General features: G+C 37.0%; 1 protein-coding gene across 1 annotated transcript in view; it reads left to right on the top strand.

Annotated features, from left to right (window-relative positions):
* Positions 1-8151, top strand: part of LOC125645848 (RBPJ-interacting and tubulin-associated protein 1-like) — a 40685-nt gene extending 32534 nt beyond the window's left edge. The window contains exon 2 of the mRNA XM_048871713.2: positions 5318-8151. Within this exon, the coding sequence (XP_048727670.2) occupies positions 5318-5927 (610 nt within the window). The 3' untranslated portion in view covers positions 5928-8151. The remainder of the gene's footprint in view (positions 1-5317) is intronic.
* Positions 8152-16400: the final 8249 nt, after the last annotated feature.

The raw sequence follows: 16400 nt of genomic DNA, 5'->3' as shown, positions 1-16400 counted from the left end.
TGTATAATACGAATATTCTGATTGACACTCATGAGTTCTATAATTACACACAACAAGCGTCTCATTCACCCGGATCTTTTGTTGACATGCAGCCAAGCAGCAATGAAAAGGCAGTAGATTTCAGATAAAAAAAATTCATATCAAAGTAATTAGCTATTGATTCCTTAGTATATGTTTTTAATCTGTTATCCGGTTCGCATTTATTTTTAGCTGTGTAGATTTTGTTGATGTTTTAAGGCTGATTAACGCAGGATCTAATGTTCACTGGAGCATTTATATAGCACTATGTCGTATCGTGACTTTGCTTTTAAGATCGGTAATATATTTTCATCAGGCTAGATCTATTCAAAATGGACTTAGTTATTAAGGAATGTATTTGGTATCATTTTGAACATCTTAGCTCTGGTTCAAACTTTAGACTAGCAATAACATTAATGGGCGTTTTAACTTAATCCGAGATTCCTCTGACTCTTACCCCCGATTTTATAATGTGACTTGCAGGGGAGAGTCAGAACAGAAACTATATTTAAAAGCGGGAATTTAACGACACCAGCTAATTTCGGTACTTTGCCTAACTTTATAACATTTTTGGGTGGGACAGTGGGACCCTCATAAATGTAGAACTTTATAGTTTCCTCAGCTGCTCCTCCTTAACGACTCTTTCGGCAAATTGTCCCACTCGCTTGAGGCTGACAGTTCGTAGGGTGGTTGATCTGAAATTATCTCTCTCTCTCTCTCTCTCTCTCTCTCTCTCTTAATATTATGCAGCTGTGCCTGTGATTTATTCATCTTAAATTAGTTCTTAGCTTCTGTAGATTTATGTTTGCATGCGTAGAAATACCTATTTGTGCGTTTGCTTGGTGTAGTTCAGCCTGCATGTTCTGTTTAGTTTTAGTTTTGCATGTGTTCAACACCAGTTTATGTTTTTTGAATTATTCTTTTGTTATTTTCATAAAGTCAGTTAAAGTTATGTACACTGTTGTGCTACGTCACGCTGACTTTAAATATATATTATTTCCTTCGTTACCTACAACTTTATTTCGCAGATACTTGACCCAGCTTCACGGGCACCTGGGGGCCGTTTCACTAACCGATCGTAGATCGTAAACGTAGACTTAAATGTGAACGTAGCACGTAAGACCGTTTCACTAAAAGTTACGATTTGCGATTTACGATCAGTATTGATCGTAACCCTACGAGTGGTCTAGGGTTATCGTAAGTGTTCCTACATGCACGTAAATGAGCAATATGGCCGCCATGCTGGCCCCGCCTGAGATCATTTTGTGGTAGTATTTACCTGACCGAGTTTGTTTATACTTTGTAGGAAGAAAACAATCACAATGACTTGCAGTCTGCTTTTGCACAAAAATATTGTACAGTCCGAGCCCGAACCTTAAATCAATTAGAGTTGTCCTTCTTTGTTATGCACACCCACAAAAATGTCAGTCTCACAGGGGTCAAGTTCGTTTTGGGCCCGGGCTCTGTGATACCACAAATATAGTAAATCCATTGTATCATAGAGTTCGGGTCCAAAACGGGCCTAGCCCTTGTTACCAGTTTGCTGAAATAAATATAAAGACAATGCAAGATTGAATTCATATTTTAAAAAGTGAGGGGGGGGGGGGGGTAGTCAATATATCAAACTTTGCATGTAATAATAAGAGAACAGATATTGGGGGAGGGAGGGGGGGGGTATAGTTACATATTCCTGCATCACCGTTAGATCACATGTATATTTAACATTAGAGGGGTTCCAAGACATTATTATTCTCATGTTCAGAAATTAAATTTCTTTAGAAACAGTTGATTTAATGATCCAAGACGTTGCGATTCCACGTACTCAGTTTTTTCCCCCCGTCAGATCAATACCTTTGATGCAACTGACTAACTGCATAATACATGCACATTTTAAGGAAAATATGATAATAAAATGATTTGGTAATGGGAGAGGGGTTAAAATCCCAATTTTGCAAGTGGATCGTTTCTGTGCTTTTATGAAGGTCGTTAGAAATTAAACATACAGACTAGACCTATATGTATACACAGACAAGGGAAGGGTCATTATCTTTTTATAAAGTGAAGTGCACTCCCGTGGGGATCCGGGTTAGAATAGGTCCTCAGAACCTCTTGCTTATCGTAGGAGGCGACTAAATGGGGCGGTCCTTCGGATGAGACTGCAAACACTGAGGTCTCGTGTCACAGCAGGTGTGGCACGACAAAGATCCCTCCCTGCCCAATGGCCGTAAGCGCCGAGTATAGGCCTAAAATTTGTAGCCCTTCACCGGCAATGGTGACGTCTCCATATTAGTGAAAAATTACGAGAGGGAAGTTAAACAATATAAAAATCAATCATCATAAAGTGTAATATCAATAATAATTTTTAATAAATGATCTAGATTATACATCATCACGTAAAGACAGAAGTTATCATATGCTTACATGCCTAAACGGAAAAAATATATATAAATGACAAACGCATGTGGAAAATAAATTTCAAGTCATTTTAGGGACAATTGAGCCCATGATTTGTTTGAAATTTATACAAATAAGTGAATAGATATGTCATTAGTGTTACAGCTTATTTTACAACAATGATTAAACGCCGGAGTACGTACATATCCATGGTTTGATGCAGGGTAAAATTTCCTATACTTGTGTGCAATTTTATTTTCATTTTATTATTTCCTTTTATCAATATAATTTCATTTTCTTATTCATTTTTTTTAATCCGTTGAAGATAGTTTACTTATTGATGGAAATTTGGCTCACATGAGCAGATCGATACATGGCATTTAAAATTCTAAAATGTAATTCTTTTATGTTTTTTCTTATATCACCCCCCCCCCCAACCCAATTTTAGTTACATGAAAGTCAATAAAAAATATTCTATCAATTGTTTAAACATTCTAGGAATTTTCTTTACGTTACACTAGAGATCGGGCTCAAAATTTCCATTATTTTTGTTGACAACTTGCATGGGTTACTGCAGACGATAAGGATATGTTTAAAACCATGAAGAAATAATGAATGAATATTTCTTTCCATTATAGGATTAATTTTAAATCTACCTCCATAGAGAAAAGAGTTCTAAAAAGTCAGACGTAAATCGCAATCGTAAGTGTTACGACTACGTTAGGTTTCGTGAAACGCTCGTATACGTGCGAGTCAAATGATCTTAAACGTAATCGTACGTTTACGATCTACGATCGCTTAGTGAAACGGCCGCCTGAAGTATAGATACTACTTACCCCCCCCCTTTTGTTATTTTTTTCCGGCGATAATTTCTCTGAAATGTGTGAATTCCCTGTTTATATCATTCCTCTTTTGATTTATGTAATCGTTTCACGCTTTTTGTAAGGTTTAGAGATTGGCCTTCTACCGGTACAATTGTAAAATTATATTTCGATTTGACGATACACGTTCTGGGTGTTTGCGCTAAAACGTGAAACAGGCTATACTATCTGTGTCAGTACCTGTTCAACAACTACTTTTGTCAGTTTAAATTTAGAAAGGGTTTCAAATGGACTATATTTTGTGGTGGAAGGATCTATTGATCAAAAGGATATAAATATGGCATATATTATACTTTTCTCAACGACCTTGGCCAAATCACCAATGTTCCAGATCAAAACGCACCATCTGTACATTTTGTGTCTAAGTATAAACTTTCAATGAATTGTAGCGGTCATCCGAGTTTGATCGCCGGTGGTCATTTAGCTCAGTTGGTAGAGCACCTGACTAGAGGTTCAGGGGGCTGGTTCGAACCCCGATCTAGTCCATTCCATTTTCTCCCTTCCTGTTACATTTGGTGCCGTAGACCAGCTCCTGGAACTGACACAGCCTACAACAGGTGAAAATGCCTGCCAGGGGATAAAGATCCTTGGTTGATGTCTTCAAGTGTGAAAACATTTAAGGAAGGAGGAATGTAGTGGCCAGCTGGGTTCGATCTCCGGTGGTCAGATACCTCAGTCGGTAGGGCACCTGACTAGAGATTTAGGGGGCCCGGATTCGAATCCCGGTCTGGTTGACTGTATTATCCCCCCTTCCTGTTACAGAATATCTTTCCATTACAATTTTTGTTGTTGTATATTTCCATTACAAAATTAAGTTACGGCCCAGACAAAAATTTCTAACGTAAGAAAGTAAACTTGGCTTTGATGTGATAGCCGTGGTTCATGACGCACACCATCTGACCATAAGCAACGTTTGTACCAATAATGTTTCTCCATTAGAAAGTTATATGGCGCAGTTAAACAGTGAAACGCGGGGATGGAGGGACATTGTGATTCTTATATACCCCCCCCCCCTAAAAACCCCAATTTTCTTTGTGGTGTGTAATCGTTTAATAGTAGCATGGAATGGTGTGGTATACATGTATTATTATCACTGTTCGTTATCTTCACCTTTCATTCATAGAATTGTGAGTTCTCATATTACAAATGCTAAACATTGGAATTTTAAATGTTCCATCATATCATACACGTAATACATGTCTAATTTAAGATTTGAATTTCATTTTTGAAATATACATGAATGTATGAACTGCAACACTTTACGCCTGCATACTTGATAATGTGCCTCATGAAAAGTATGCCGGTGTGATGCGTTGCAGTTCATACCCTCATGTATATTTCAAAAATGAAATTTATTTCTTATAGTTACATTCTTTTCTCATTTTCATCGGAGAATTTCCAGTCGTTAGAATAGTCATACTATATTTATTAAGATTCATACGCACATCGTTCATATTCACGAGGAAATGGCTAATCATTTTAATTGGTAAAGAGTCCCGTGTGGATCCGGGTTAGAATAGGTCCTCAGTACCCCTTGCTTGTCGTAAGAGGCGACTAAATTGGGCGGTCCTTTGGATGAGATTGCAAAAACCGAGGCCCCGTGTCACAGCAGGTGTGACACGATAAAGATCTCTCCCTGCTCAAAAGCCGTAAGCGCCGAGGATAGCCCTAAATTTTGCAGCCCTTCACCGACAATGGTGACGTCTCCATAAAAGTGAAATATTCTCGAGAGAGACGTTAAACAACATTCAATCAATCAATTGGTAAAGATATTGATTGATTGGATATTGTTTAACATCCCGCTCGAGAACATTTCACTCATATGGAGACGTCACCACTACCGGCGAAGGACTGTAAAATTTAGGCCTATGCTCGGCGCATATGGCCATTAAGCAGGGAGGGATCTTTATCGTGCCACACCTGCTGTTATACGGGACCGCCTATAAACATTGGAAATGTAAATATTACTATATATAATGTAACTATATTCACAAACTTGAATGGTTTACATTGATTTTTGTCAGGTATTATACGAAAAAGATGGCAGACACCTTTGTCATTACCGGAACTCGTCCGCCATCTTCCACCGGAAGTCGACCTAGGAGTGGTTACCGCAAAGTCAGCAATACTGCAGAAGTAGACGAGACTCTGTTTAGATCTCACAATTTTACACAAGTGCACGACAGTCAAAGCAGTGCATTCCCGTTTCAAGCAAAAACTCCAAAAGAGAAGAAGAGGGGTCCCCCACTTCTCTGGGCCCCTACCCCCAATGACGAAAAACCTAGCAATTTCCATGATGTTAAACCTCGTATTAATCACTCAAGTGAGTCACAGAGGTACAGGTTTCACAATCACAAACCCACATTCGTGGATGAATCATTATTTGGACCTAAACTTGAAGAGCCGTCATTTGAAGCCCCCTGGGCAGAGAAGAAGAGGAAACCACGCCCCGTAAACTGGGCACCACCTGAATTCTCTTCTTTAAGACAAATGACTCAAGCTAACTCTGTGAATGAGCCATTTTCTCTAGACGGTAGACCTCCATCACGACAAGGAAGGAGACCCGCGAGCACCAGAAATAGGCCCTGTACTGTAGAAAGTGTATCAAGTGCGAAGTCTTGCTGGAAACCATGATTAGCTCCTATTTTACTTATTCCATTGAATTTTTTCGGGAGTGATTGTTTTCTGGTACATGCATACATTGTTCAATTACAAGTGAAGAAAAGGTGAACCAAAGAGGATGGGTCAGTCTCTAAATGTTACTCTGGCTTTGATTAAAAAGATAACGGAAATCAGTCGAGGAAAAGCTTACGGAATACACTGATTATGGTCTGAGGTTATTAAACAATATAACAGAATGATCATCTTAAATAGGAGATACTTCTGTAATTTGTTTGTCAGAATAATCCGTAAATGAAAGTGAAGTCAGACTTTAGATATATTTTATGTACTTATTATCGTTATTTTAGCATTATAAGAATGCGTGATTCGCAAACAGAATTACTGGTATCCCCGGTATAGGAGGTTTATGATGCTGTGCCAGCAGCTTATTGTCAAATACTGTAGAGTCACTTAATTTCGAGAGGCTCAATTTTCGCGGGTTGTTGACACTTCAAAGTTTTGTTGAGATGTGATTTCGTGGATCTAGTCTCTGTACATTGAAACATTAAGTAGATTTTTTTGGGGTCATAGTTTGAAATTCGTTGGATAGGGATAGCCACGAAATCTAGTGATTGTACAGTACCACGAAATCTAGTGATTGTACAGCACCACGAAATCTAGTGATTGTACAGTACCACGAAATCTAGTGATTGTACAGTACCACGAAATCTAGTGATTGTACAGTACCACGAAATCTAGTGATTGTACAGTACCACGAAATCTAGTGATTGTACAGTACCACGAAATCTAGTGATTGTACAGTACCACGAAATCTAGTGATTGTACAGTACCACGAAATCTAGTGATTGTACAGTACCACATATTTATTTTAATCATGTAAAAACGAGTTTTTGTAGACGTGGTTTTTGTTGTCGTTGAAGTCTTTTTAATGATTATATACATGTATCTTGTACATAGTACCGTGTTTTTCATTAGCATTATAAAGTCCCTGTTGGGAACAGTGCTCCCTGCTCGAATCCCGCCATCTACATCACATTGAAACCCCTCACAAAATAGTGCTTGAGTCATAGTTTAAACTGTATTCGTTTTAAAAAACCAAGAACAGGATTGTATACATATCGTTTGAATTGTTGAGAGTGGAAAACAAGCGAATATGCACTCCTATCAATTCCTCTCACATTATTATATTTATAAATTAGCAAATGGCGATCACGTTTTGACAAGAAACTCTTTCCAGAGTATTAAAGGATCTACTTTTATTGAACACCGCCTTGTACATCACATTGTTACCCCTAACAAAATAGTTCCACCGTCTTAAAGGAACCGTCCTGTTTGTGTTGTATTGTTCATGCTTGTGTTGATTTGTGTGATTACTATGTATGTGCTGTGTCCTATTTTCGTCTCGTGTTTTTGTTGTATTATTTTATGTTCTTCCTGTGAATTTAGGTGTCATTCACTTCTGGCTGTTCAAATTAAAGAAACGAAAGTAAAAGAAATTTGTACGAAGTAATTTGGTCACGTGCTAGAGTTGCGTTTGGAATGATATCAATTTTTTTATTTTTTTTTTATTTATTTTTTTAAATTTTTTTTTACAGTTTTAAGTAATATAACTTCATTGTGTTTTTGTAAATAATCTTACGATATTGCATTGTGTATATGTACACCACTGTAACTAACACAGAATCCCATATTAGTTGTTTTTGTTGTTGTAAAAGGGTGGAGGGGAGAAAGACGGTGAAAAGAAGACACACACACAGACAGAGAGAGAGAGAGGTGGGAGGTGGCTCCCCTGTCCACCCCTACCTCATCCATTGATATCTGGTGCTCTTAATTCACGTGTCGCGTGCATAGAATTTTATATGTATTAAGGTTAATTCTATGAGTAACATGATTCCTTGCATACCACACTAATTTTCTATGTTGAAAACTTATACCGGGGCATTTGATTTTGAATTGAATATTATTATTTGATTGTGTGCACAAAAGTACAGCTAAACAATAATACAAATGAAACGAATATCAATTAAAGTTCGATGAAAGGGTTAGAGGTCAAAAACATGACACGGAGGATGTATGAAGATGTTGTACAAGTGATGACGGGGAATATGGGTGAACTTAAATGCTTTGATTGTCACAAATGGTTGAGGAGCTTTCTATCATTGTTGTTTTATGTAGTAATACAGGTACAAATTTATCATAGCGTTATTTTATCAATAAAAATGAATGAACAACAAAATGTATTCATTATGAGACTTTACCAGCTTTAAGGACATAAGATACCCCCGAAAATTATTTTTAGAATTTTGTAAAACTATTTATAAATATTTTCATATTGATAAAGATCCATATTTACCTCAAAATTTTCCTATGAAACTTCCTTCATTTTTGCATTATTCATAAATCGTTATTACTTGAAAATTCAATTGAAAAACAAAACTGCAAAATTGAAATCCTTCAAAAATGTCTTAATGTATAAATGAACGATTTACATTGTTGTTGTTTGACCATATAATGGAAATTCTCACGCAAATACAAGAAAACCCTACTTAATTTGAAACGTACAAATTCTTGGGTATCATGTGACCCTCGGGAAAGTACCACAGATTTAGACCTACATTGTACGCGCTTGAAGTGTCTATAATATACATATATATATATATATATAAAGCACATTTCCATCACTGGATCAAGGCACGATGTTTATGATGTGGGAAATTTGACTAGTCCACCGGGAAGTAACATGAAATGTGATGGGACTTTTTCCAAATACACAAAGACGCAGTCATGGACAAGTTTACACAGTGTCTCATTTGATTCACGTTCATCTCACGTTAACAGACAAGTAGGTCCACATCACATTCGCAGAAAACTTTAGTCTGTTTCATTGACAGTTTTTAATACGTTATTTATAGAAGCCAAAGCTAGTCCATACTTGGATTTTTCAACACCAGAACATAAATTGAATTCAATGATTATGGATATTCCTTCCGAATTATGCCTTTAGTTCCTTTATCTTAGATTTACTATCAAAGGAATAGATGCCGTCAATATAAGCAACATTCTTGGTCATAAAAAAAGTTCAAGTCTACAACTTATTTTCTATAAATGAAAGGTGAAGATAACGAACAGTGATTAATCTCATAACTCCTATAAACAATACAAAATAGATAATTGGGCAAACACGGACCCATGGACACAGCAGAGGTGGGATCAGGTGCCTAGGAGGAGTAAGCATCCCCTGTCGATCGGTCACACCCGCCGTGAGCCCTATATCCTGATCAGGTAAACGGACTTATCCGTAGTCAAAATCAACAAAACAAGCTCTTGCATATAGAATCAGTTGAGAGATATAAACGCCATATGCAGATGATAATGGGATATTGCTGCATAAATATGGGAAGTTGACATGGATAAGCTGAATTGTCAAATATTATACCAGTTGATGGGCTAAATATGAAAAGGAAGAACGTCTATAGACACTTTGTCAGAATGGATAAAAAGAATAAGAGGAATATCATAATCTCGTATTAGACTAGACTTTTGAAATCGTAGAAAGTTGCTTCTTCAGTAAAAATGGATGGAAATATTCCAATAAATATTCCATTATCACCTGTATATGGTGTTTATATCTCGTTTAAAGTCAGCATTTAAAGGAAATTCTACGGTCGTTATAATGATCTAGTTTACCAATACAACCTATCATGCAAGGTGAAGATAACGAACAGTGATCAATCTCATAACTCCTACAAGCAATACAAAATAGATAGTTGGGCAAACACGGACCCCTGGACACACCAGGGGTGCCTAGGAGGAGTAAGCATCCCCTGATAACCGGTCACACCCGTCGTGAGCCCTATATCCTGATCAGGTAAACGGAGTTATCCGCAGTCAAAATCAGTGTGCCAAGAACGGCTTAACAATCGGTATGAAACATGTCAGACAGCATTTGACCCAATACGAGGTTGTACTGACGTGTTTAAATGCTGTCTGACGAGTTTCATACCGACTGTTAGACCGTTCTTGGCACACTGATTTTGACTAAGGATATCTCCGTTTACCTCATCTAGATATAGTGCTCACGGTGGATGTGACCGGTCAACAGGGGATGCTTACTCTTCCTAGGCACCTGATCCCACCTCTGGTGTATCCAGGGATCCGTGTTTATCCAACACTTTAATTTGCATTCCTTAAAAAGTTATGAGATTCATGAGTGTTCGTTATCTTCACCTTTCATTTAACCATCGATCATGTATCTCTGCTGGTGGACAATCTGTCTCTGAGGATACTTGTCGCCCAATATATATTTATAAACAATAACGAGAAAAGACTGGCCAACTCGTCGCCCAGTATAAAAAGGTGTCACACTGCTATGTCTTTAAGGAACGGACTCTGGTGTCCCTCTGATTATCCTTCGAGATATCAAACATTGGTCGTATGTTTAGTCGTCAGATAGTCACTTTTGGTACAGAAATGGAAATTCGTATACCCAAATTAAAGACTGCCATGTTCCATTTAGAGATATTTTTGATGATTCCTTTTCAGACCTCATATCCCCTCGATCTCAAAATGTTCTGTTAAAATTGTAAAACTTGATGTATTGATCACTATAAATTCATTTCATACTAGCAGTTTCACCGGACGTTGTTTCTGTATCAAAACCTTGGAGATTTTTATCTGTAAATATTCTAATGTTGTCTAATGTTGTCTACGCTATTGAGTGTAACCTCTGTGACTTAATTCATATATCAGGAAGTGATTGATTGATTGATTGTATAGTGTTTAACGTCCCTCTCGAGAATATTTCACTCACATGGAGACGTCACCATTGCCGGTGAAGGGCTGCAAAATTTAGGCCTATGCTCGGCGCTAACGACCTTTAAGCAGGGTTGGATCTTTATTGTGCAACACCTGCTGTGACATGGGACCTCGGTTTCAGCGGTCTCATCCAAAGGACCACCCCATTCAGTCGCCTCTTACGACATGCAATGGGTACTGAGGACTGATTCTAACAGGATCCCACGGGAAGCTAACGGGTCACTAAATAAAAGAATATCGGAACACAAATTTTAGATATGGACATCGTTGCAGTGAATCCATGGAATGAACATTTCATGCACGATCGGAAAGATTCGTCTGGATGTCTTTTTGAACAACATTGTATGTATTCTCATGTATGTTTTCGTACACAAGATTTGACCTCCAAACAGACTTCAATGATGTTTCTGAATCTGATTTAATTGGCGTCTAGTTTTAAAGATTAAATTCTGATGTGCAATTTTTCAGCTAATGAAATAAATTTTTTGAAAAATCCACTTGTCTCATTAATGTATTTACATATCCAATGTTTATGTCGTGTATATCTTTATAAATTGGAGATATTTCCTCAGGAACGCTTTGCAGTTGTGCAAACAATGCATGTATGAATACAGAACTGCAAATGTACCTGTATTCTAATGGCACCATATTCTGACAAATATTGATTGTATATTTTTTAACGTCCGTCTCGAGAATTTTTCACCCTTATGGAGACGTCGCAATTGCTGGTGCCAGAAAAAAGAAATAAAGAGTACAAAACGAACCCTATGTCGCGATCGATTAAATAGAGGCTGATCGGTCAACAGGGAATGTTTACTCCTCTTAGGCACCTGAATCCACCTTCTGTTTCTCCAGGGGTCCGTGTTTGGCCTACCCTTAATTTGTATTATTTACAGAGATAATGAGATTGATCACTGTTTGTTATCTTTACCATTTCATACTATATTTCAAAAGAATTGTAAGAATAGTTATCCAAATGAAGTTAGATGTGTTCAATACGCAATTTCTGAGTTGTGCAATATTTATTCCCCTTTGTTGAACTCTTACGCAAGGTGAGGCGCAAAATATGTTTTCGTATTCACGTGGTGGGTACAAATGTTTATTGCTGCGTTCATATATTACCTAACAGATGATTACCAGGCATCATGCAACCACCCGAGTTAGTCGACAGGGGATGCTTATTCCTCCTAGCACCTGATCCTACATCTGGTATATCCAGGGGTCCGTGTTTGACCAAATCTCTATTATGTATTGCTTATAGGAGTTATGAGATTGTTCACTGTTCGTTATCTTCACCTCTCAAAATAGAGATGAAGTTCTGTCGCCAATCAAAAGACCAAACTTCTCTGAATTTAGGACCTTTTTTAAAATAAGCGACTTCAGGCCCTCATTTTCAATTATATCAACAACAAAAGTAATGACATGTCCAGCTGGACTATAGTTGAAAAAAGACCTAAAAGAAGAACACGTATGTGGATTAAGTATAAGATAGTCTATATCTAGGCACTGCAAAGTTTGTTTGCATTTAAAAAGTGTGGATGCAATAGTAGAAGTGTAATTGTAGGAAATACAGGGTGTCGACTTGAACTTGAAATATGTTGGAATAGAAAACTGAACTTGTTTATGACCAAGAATGTTGCTGATGTTGACGGCATCGATTCCTTTGTTAGTAAATTTGGGTTTAAGGAACTGGCGGCATGATTTGGAAGGAATATCATTCATGACCCGCGGTGGTTTAAAGAGCCTGTGATGGACAACATCCATAATCATAGAGTTCAGTCTATATTCTGATGTTGAAAAATTCAAGTATAGACTATAGCAAGCTTTGGCATCTTCAAATAGCGTATTCAAAACTTTCAATGGAATAGAGTAAAGTTTTGAGTGAATGTGGTGTGCACCTAATTGTCTGTTGACGTTAGGAAAAGTGAATCAAGCGTGACATCGTTTATAGAGTACTTTGCCTTTTATATGAACGATGTCCATATCTGTGTTTACGTCTATGAGGTTTTGCAAAAAGTCCCATCACATTCGCATCATTTCCTTGTGGACTAGTTAATGCTCTACATTGTATACATTACCATTACATCCGTACGGAAATGCGGTACCTAGAGTTTTTATCCAGTGATTTTCTCGTGTATTGAAAGGGGTACTTAGAGAGTTGGATTGTGTGTTTGATGGTAATTTTTTTTTTCAGAATCGATCCTCCCTCTCATGGACAAGATGGAGTGGTCTATGGAATTAAAATATTTATAGAGAAGTTGGTTACCACCACTATTTATTTGAAATTTATGTCCCGATATTCTTTTATTAAGTGACCCCTTCGCTTCCTCGACATTAATTAAGCTACAGAGGTTACACTCAATAGCATAGACAACATTAGAAGATTCACATGGGAATTTTTGGTTTTACAATTTCTAACAGAGCATTTTTGGGAGTTGAACTATGTTCAATCTCCCTGGGTCATCACGCACTTTTCTGCGCAGTAATTTGTATTGATTTGTATAGTGGTCGTCAGTGGGGGTTCTGTGTCAGCTGATTTACTCCTAGGTAAATCAACATAAACTTTTATAAACATCCGCCATTAAATAATCCATGTAACTTTTCTGAATTAATCTAATTTTGATAATTGACATGTAAATAAATGCAATGATATTGTATTCAAATCAATTTGAATACAAGATTTCGATCAAATTGATACTGATAGACATAGAAAAATAAAAGATAAGGTTGAAAATTGTCGTTTGTAGCGCAGCGTCACCTATAAACATTGATAGGGAAACGAACGACAACTGCACACAAGCCCTATTGACACCGTGGCGCGAAATATCGAATATGGTGCGAAACCTCAGAAAATTTACAAGAAATAACTCTACAACATTGTGTATGTGTATATATTTGGGATTTTTTTTAATGTGATATAAAAGATGCTTGATGTTACATGTAGATTGAATTAAAACACGTCATTCCCAGTCAACAACTTTCGATTGGGATCGGAATACGAAATAAAATTTCTTATATCCGGTGGCAAAGTGAAACTGCTTCATGCTTCAAGTTATTGAATTACGTAGTAATTGCACGTTACACATTAGAGAACTGTTCCTTTTAATAAAGAAAGTCACAAAATAGATACAAAATGAGTGTACCTTATTCATTACTGTTACCGAGCTTTCGTCGACTATAATCTCGAAATGGCGTGTTTCGCTGCGATTGATGACGGTAAGGTCCACATTTTCTACGTGAGTAGTGTGATATTTGTTTATGAATTTTTTGCGCATACATGGTATGTCTCGACTAGGAATAATGGAAACTTTCTCACCTATGTATGTAAAGACATATTAATCTCTATTTTTAAAAATGTAGAACACTTTTATCAAATGACAATGTTTGAAAACGCTTAGAGCCCCGATGTCAGAATTTCCTTTTCCAAGACATCAATATCTCAAATTCATTATCCTTTTTTAATAGTATGTACCATATTTTGTACCAGTTATCCATTTTGAATCCCCTATTACAATGGGATTTTGCTGCACTCTCTAATGTTTGAGTGGATGTCATGAGTGTGTGTCAAACAGAAATTTTAAGAGCATGGGATAAGGTGCTGCCATGTATTACTTCACTATCAAAGTTTAACCCAGTTGCCACAATGTTGAATTTATGCTGCAAAAAGGATTGGAAATTGCTCTGGTCAAAACACATTGTTTATTTGTCTACTGATGAAAGAGACATGAGGATTCTCCCTCACAAACTGAAAAAAAAAATAGTTATGGATCTTGTACATGTATAGTTTATTAATCACTATAGATTTCCAGCATCACAAGTCTGATTCCACTATATGCTTTCCATACTGTCAGGTTCATTCACCCCCTGTTTGAGCCACAGTATAATATCCCAAATACCTTGGCAATAAATAACATTATTTGACTAGTGTTTCATTTTTAGCGGAGTTGCGATGAAGTCGAACTCGGCTTATGATCTGATGAAGTGCCTTTGGGCGGGCAGGCGGGCACGCATCAACATTTCATTTCCGCACCATAGCTCTTGAGCAAATTATATGATCTCATTCAAACTTAGATGGATTGTCACCCTCAGTAAGATGAGGAAGCCTATCGATTCTGGGGTCACTAGGTCAAAGGTCAAGGGCTATAAATAGACTGAAATTTGGAGAAAATTTTGTTTTCGGCACTATAATGTTTTAACAAATTATAGGATCTCAATCAAACTTAGATGGATTATCGCCCTTGATGAGACAAAGAAGCCTATTGACTTTGGTCAAGGGTTAAAGGTCAAGATCACAAAGGATTTAAGTCGGCTGAAATTTATGTACGCAAAATTTTGCTCCCTGCTTGATAATTCTTGAAAACTTTTCTGCCGGTTCCCTCTATGCCCATTCCTTGCGCAACTCAGCTTGTGCATTTCCGATGCCCGACAATTTTTAATTTTTTTGCATTTCATTTATTTTGAGTTATTATACAATTATTTTCCATTCCATTGATCCTCTACAGGACTGTAGTATACTCAGGTGACAGTTTAGCATATTGGACTACCTTTTCAAGTAATGAATCTCCTTAGAATTAGCTATAACTAGGATTAAACTTGAATGTATATATACAGGGGAAAAACTTCTTCATAACTGCAAGGCATTGATAACCATATTGATTTGAATGTTTGGGCCATAATATGTGGTCACATTTTTCATGAGAATATAAAGGGGTGAAATTCTAGAAAACAACAACACGACTTCAGTTACTCGAGGATCGTTGTGGTCCATGGGCCTTCCATTATCCATGTTTGCTGTTGTAACGCTTTGAAAAACAACAACAGTTGATTTGTATTTAAAATCATGATAATATTCAGTCATTTATTCCCCTCCCCTTCCAGTGCTGTCTGTTCTAACTGAATTTCCACAATGTTCAACTCCCACGAGTACTTTAAGTACTTTGATTAGATCGAGCATATAATATCTGAAAAGGAATTATCAAAATATCTCTTAATCGAAAATGATAATCTTTAATTTGGGTATAAGAACTTTCATTTCTGTACCAAAGCTGATTTTCGGAGGACTGTACATACGACAAATGTTTGATATCTCGGAATATAATTCGAGGGACACAACTTATTCTGTTAGAGAATGTGTCCCTTATAAACTCCTCAGTGTGACACCTTTTTATACTGGGCAACCAGTCAGTCAGTATTTTCTCACCGTATCACCAGTGTGAGATCAACTTTACTCATGTGAGACAGTCATGTGAGATTTTTCTGTCTCACACTGCTGCGACCTCATTTGATTGTGACGTCATATATTTTCTATGATTTACGTTACACGGTGAATATTTACGTTACATGTTGAAATAAAACTATTTTGCATTGTTATCTTTAAATTTTAATGTATATAGCTTTCTTTTGGACAACTTTGGGTTTTTTTAGTTTACACTTACAGTGTAAACCATTTTCGGGTATGCTCTTTCTGCCTATCTAATTAGTTCAACTGAGGATTTTGATAATTTAGAATTTTCTCAAAGCTCCTAGATTTATGCGCTAAACTGTAGGTAAAATGTGAGAAAAATAATTCTTCATTATTTACTCGTGTGGGATAGGGAAATTCCACCCCTGTAACAAGATTCGCTGTCTAGGACTCGGCAAAGCCTCGTCTTAAGACTACGAATCTTGTCC

The sequence above is a fragment of the Ostrea edulis genome, chromosome 6, assembly GCF_947568905.1.
Source record: "Ostrea edulis chromosome 6, xbOstEdul1.1, whole genome shotgun sequence".
Lineage (NCBI taxonomy): Eukaryota > Metazoa > Mollusca > Bivalvia > Ostreida > Ostreidae > Ostrea > Ostrea edulis.
Note: the sequence above shows the minus strand (reverse complement) of the source record. Positions and strands in the feature narration are given on the sequence as shown.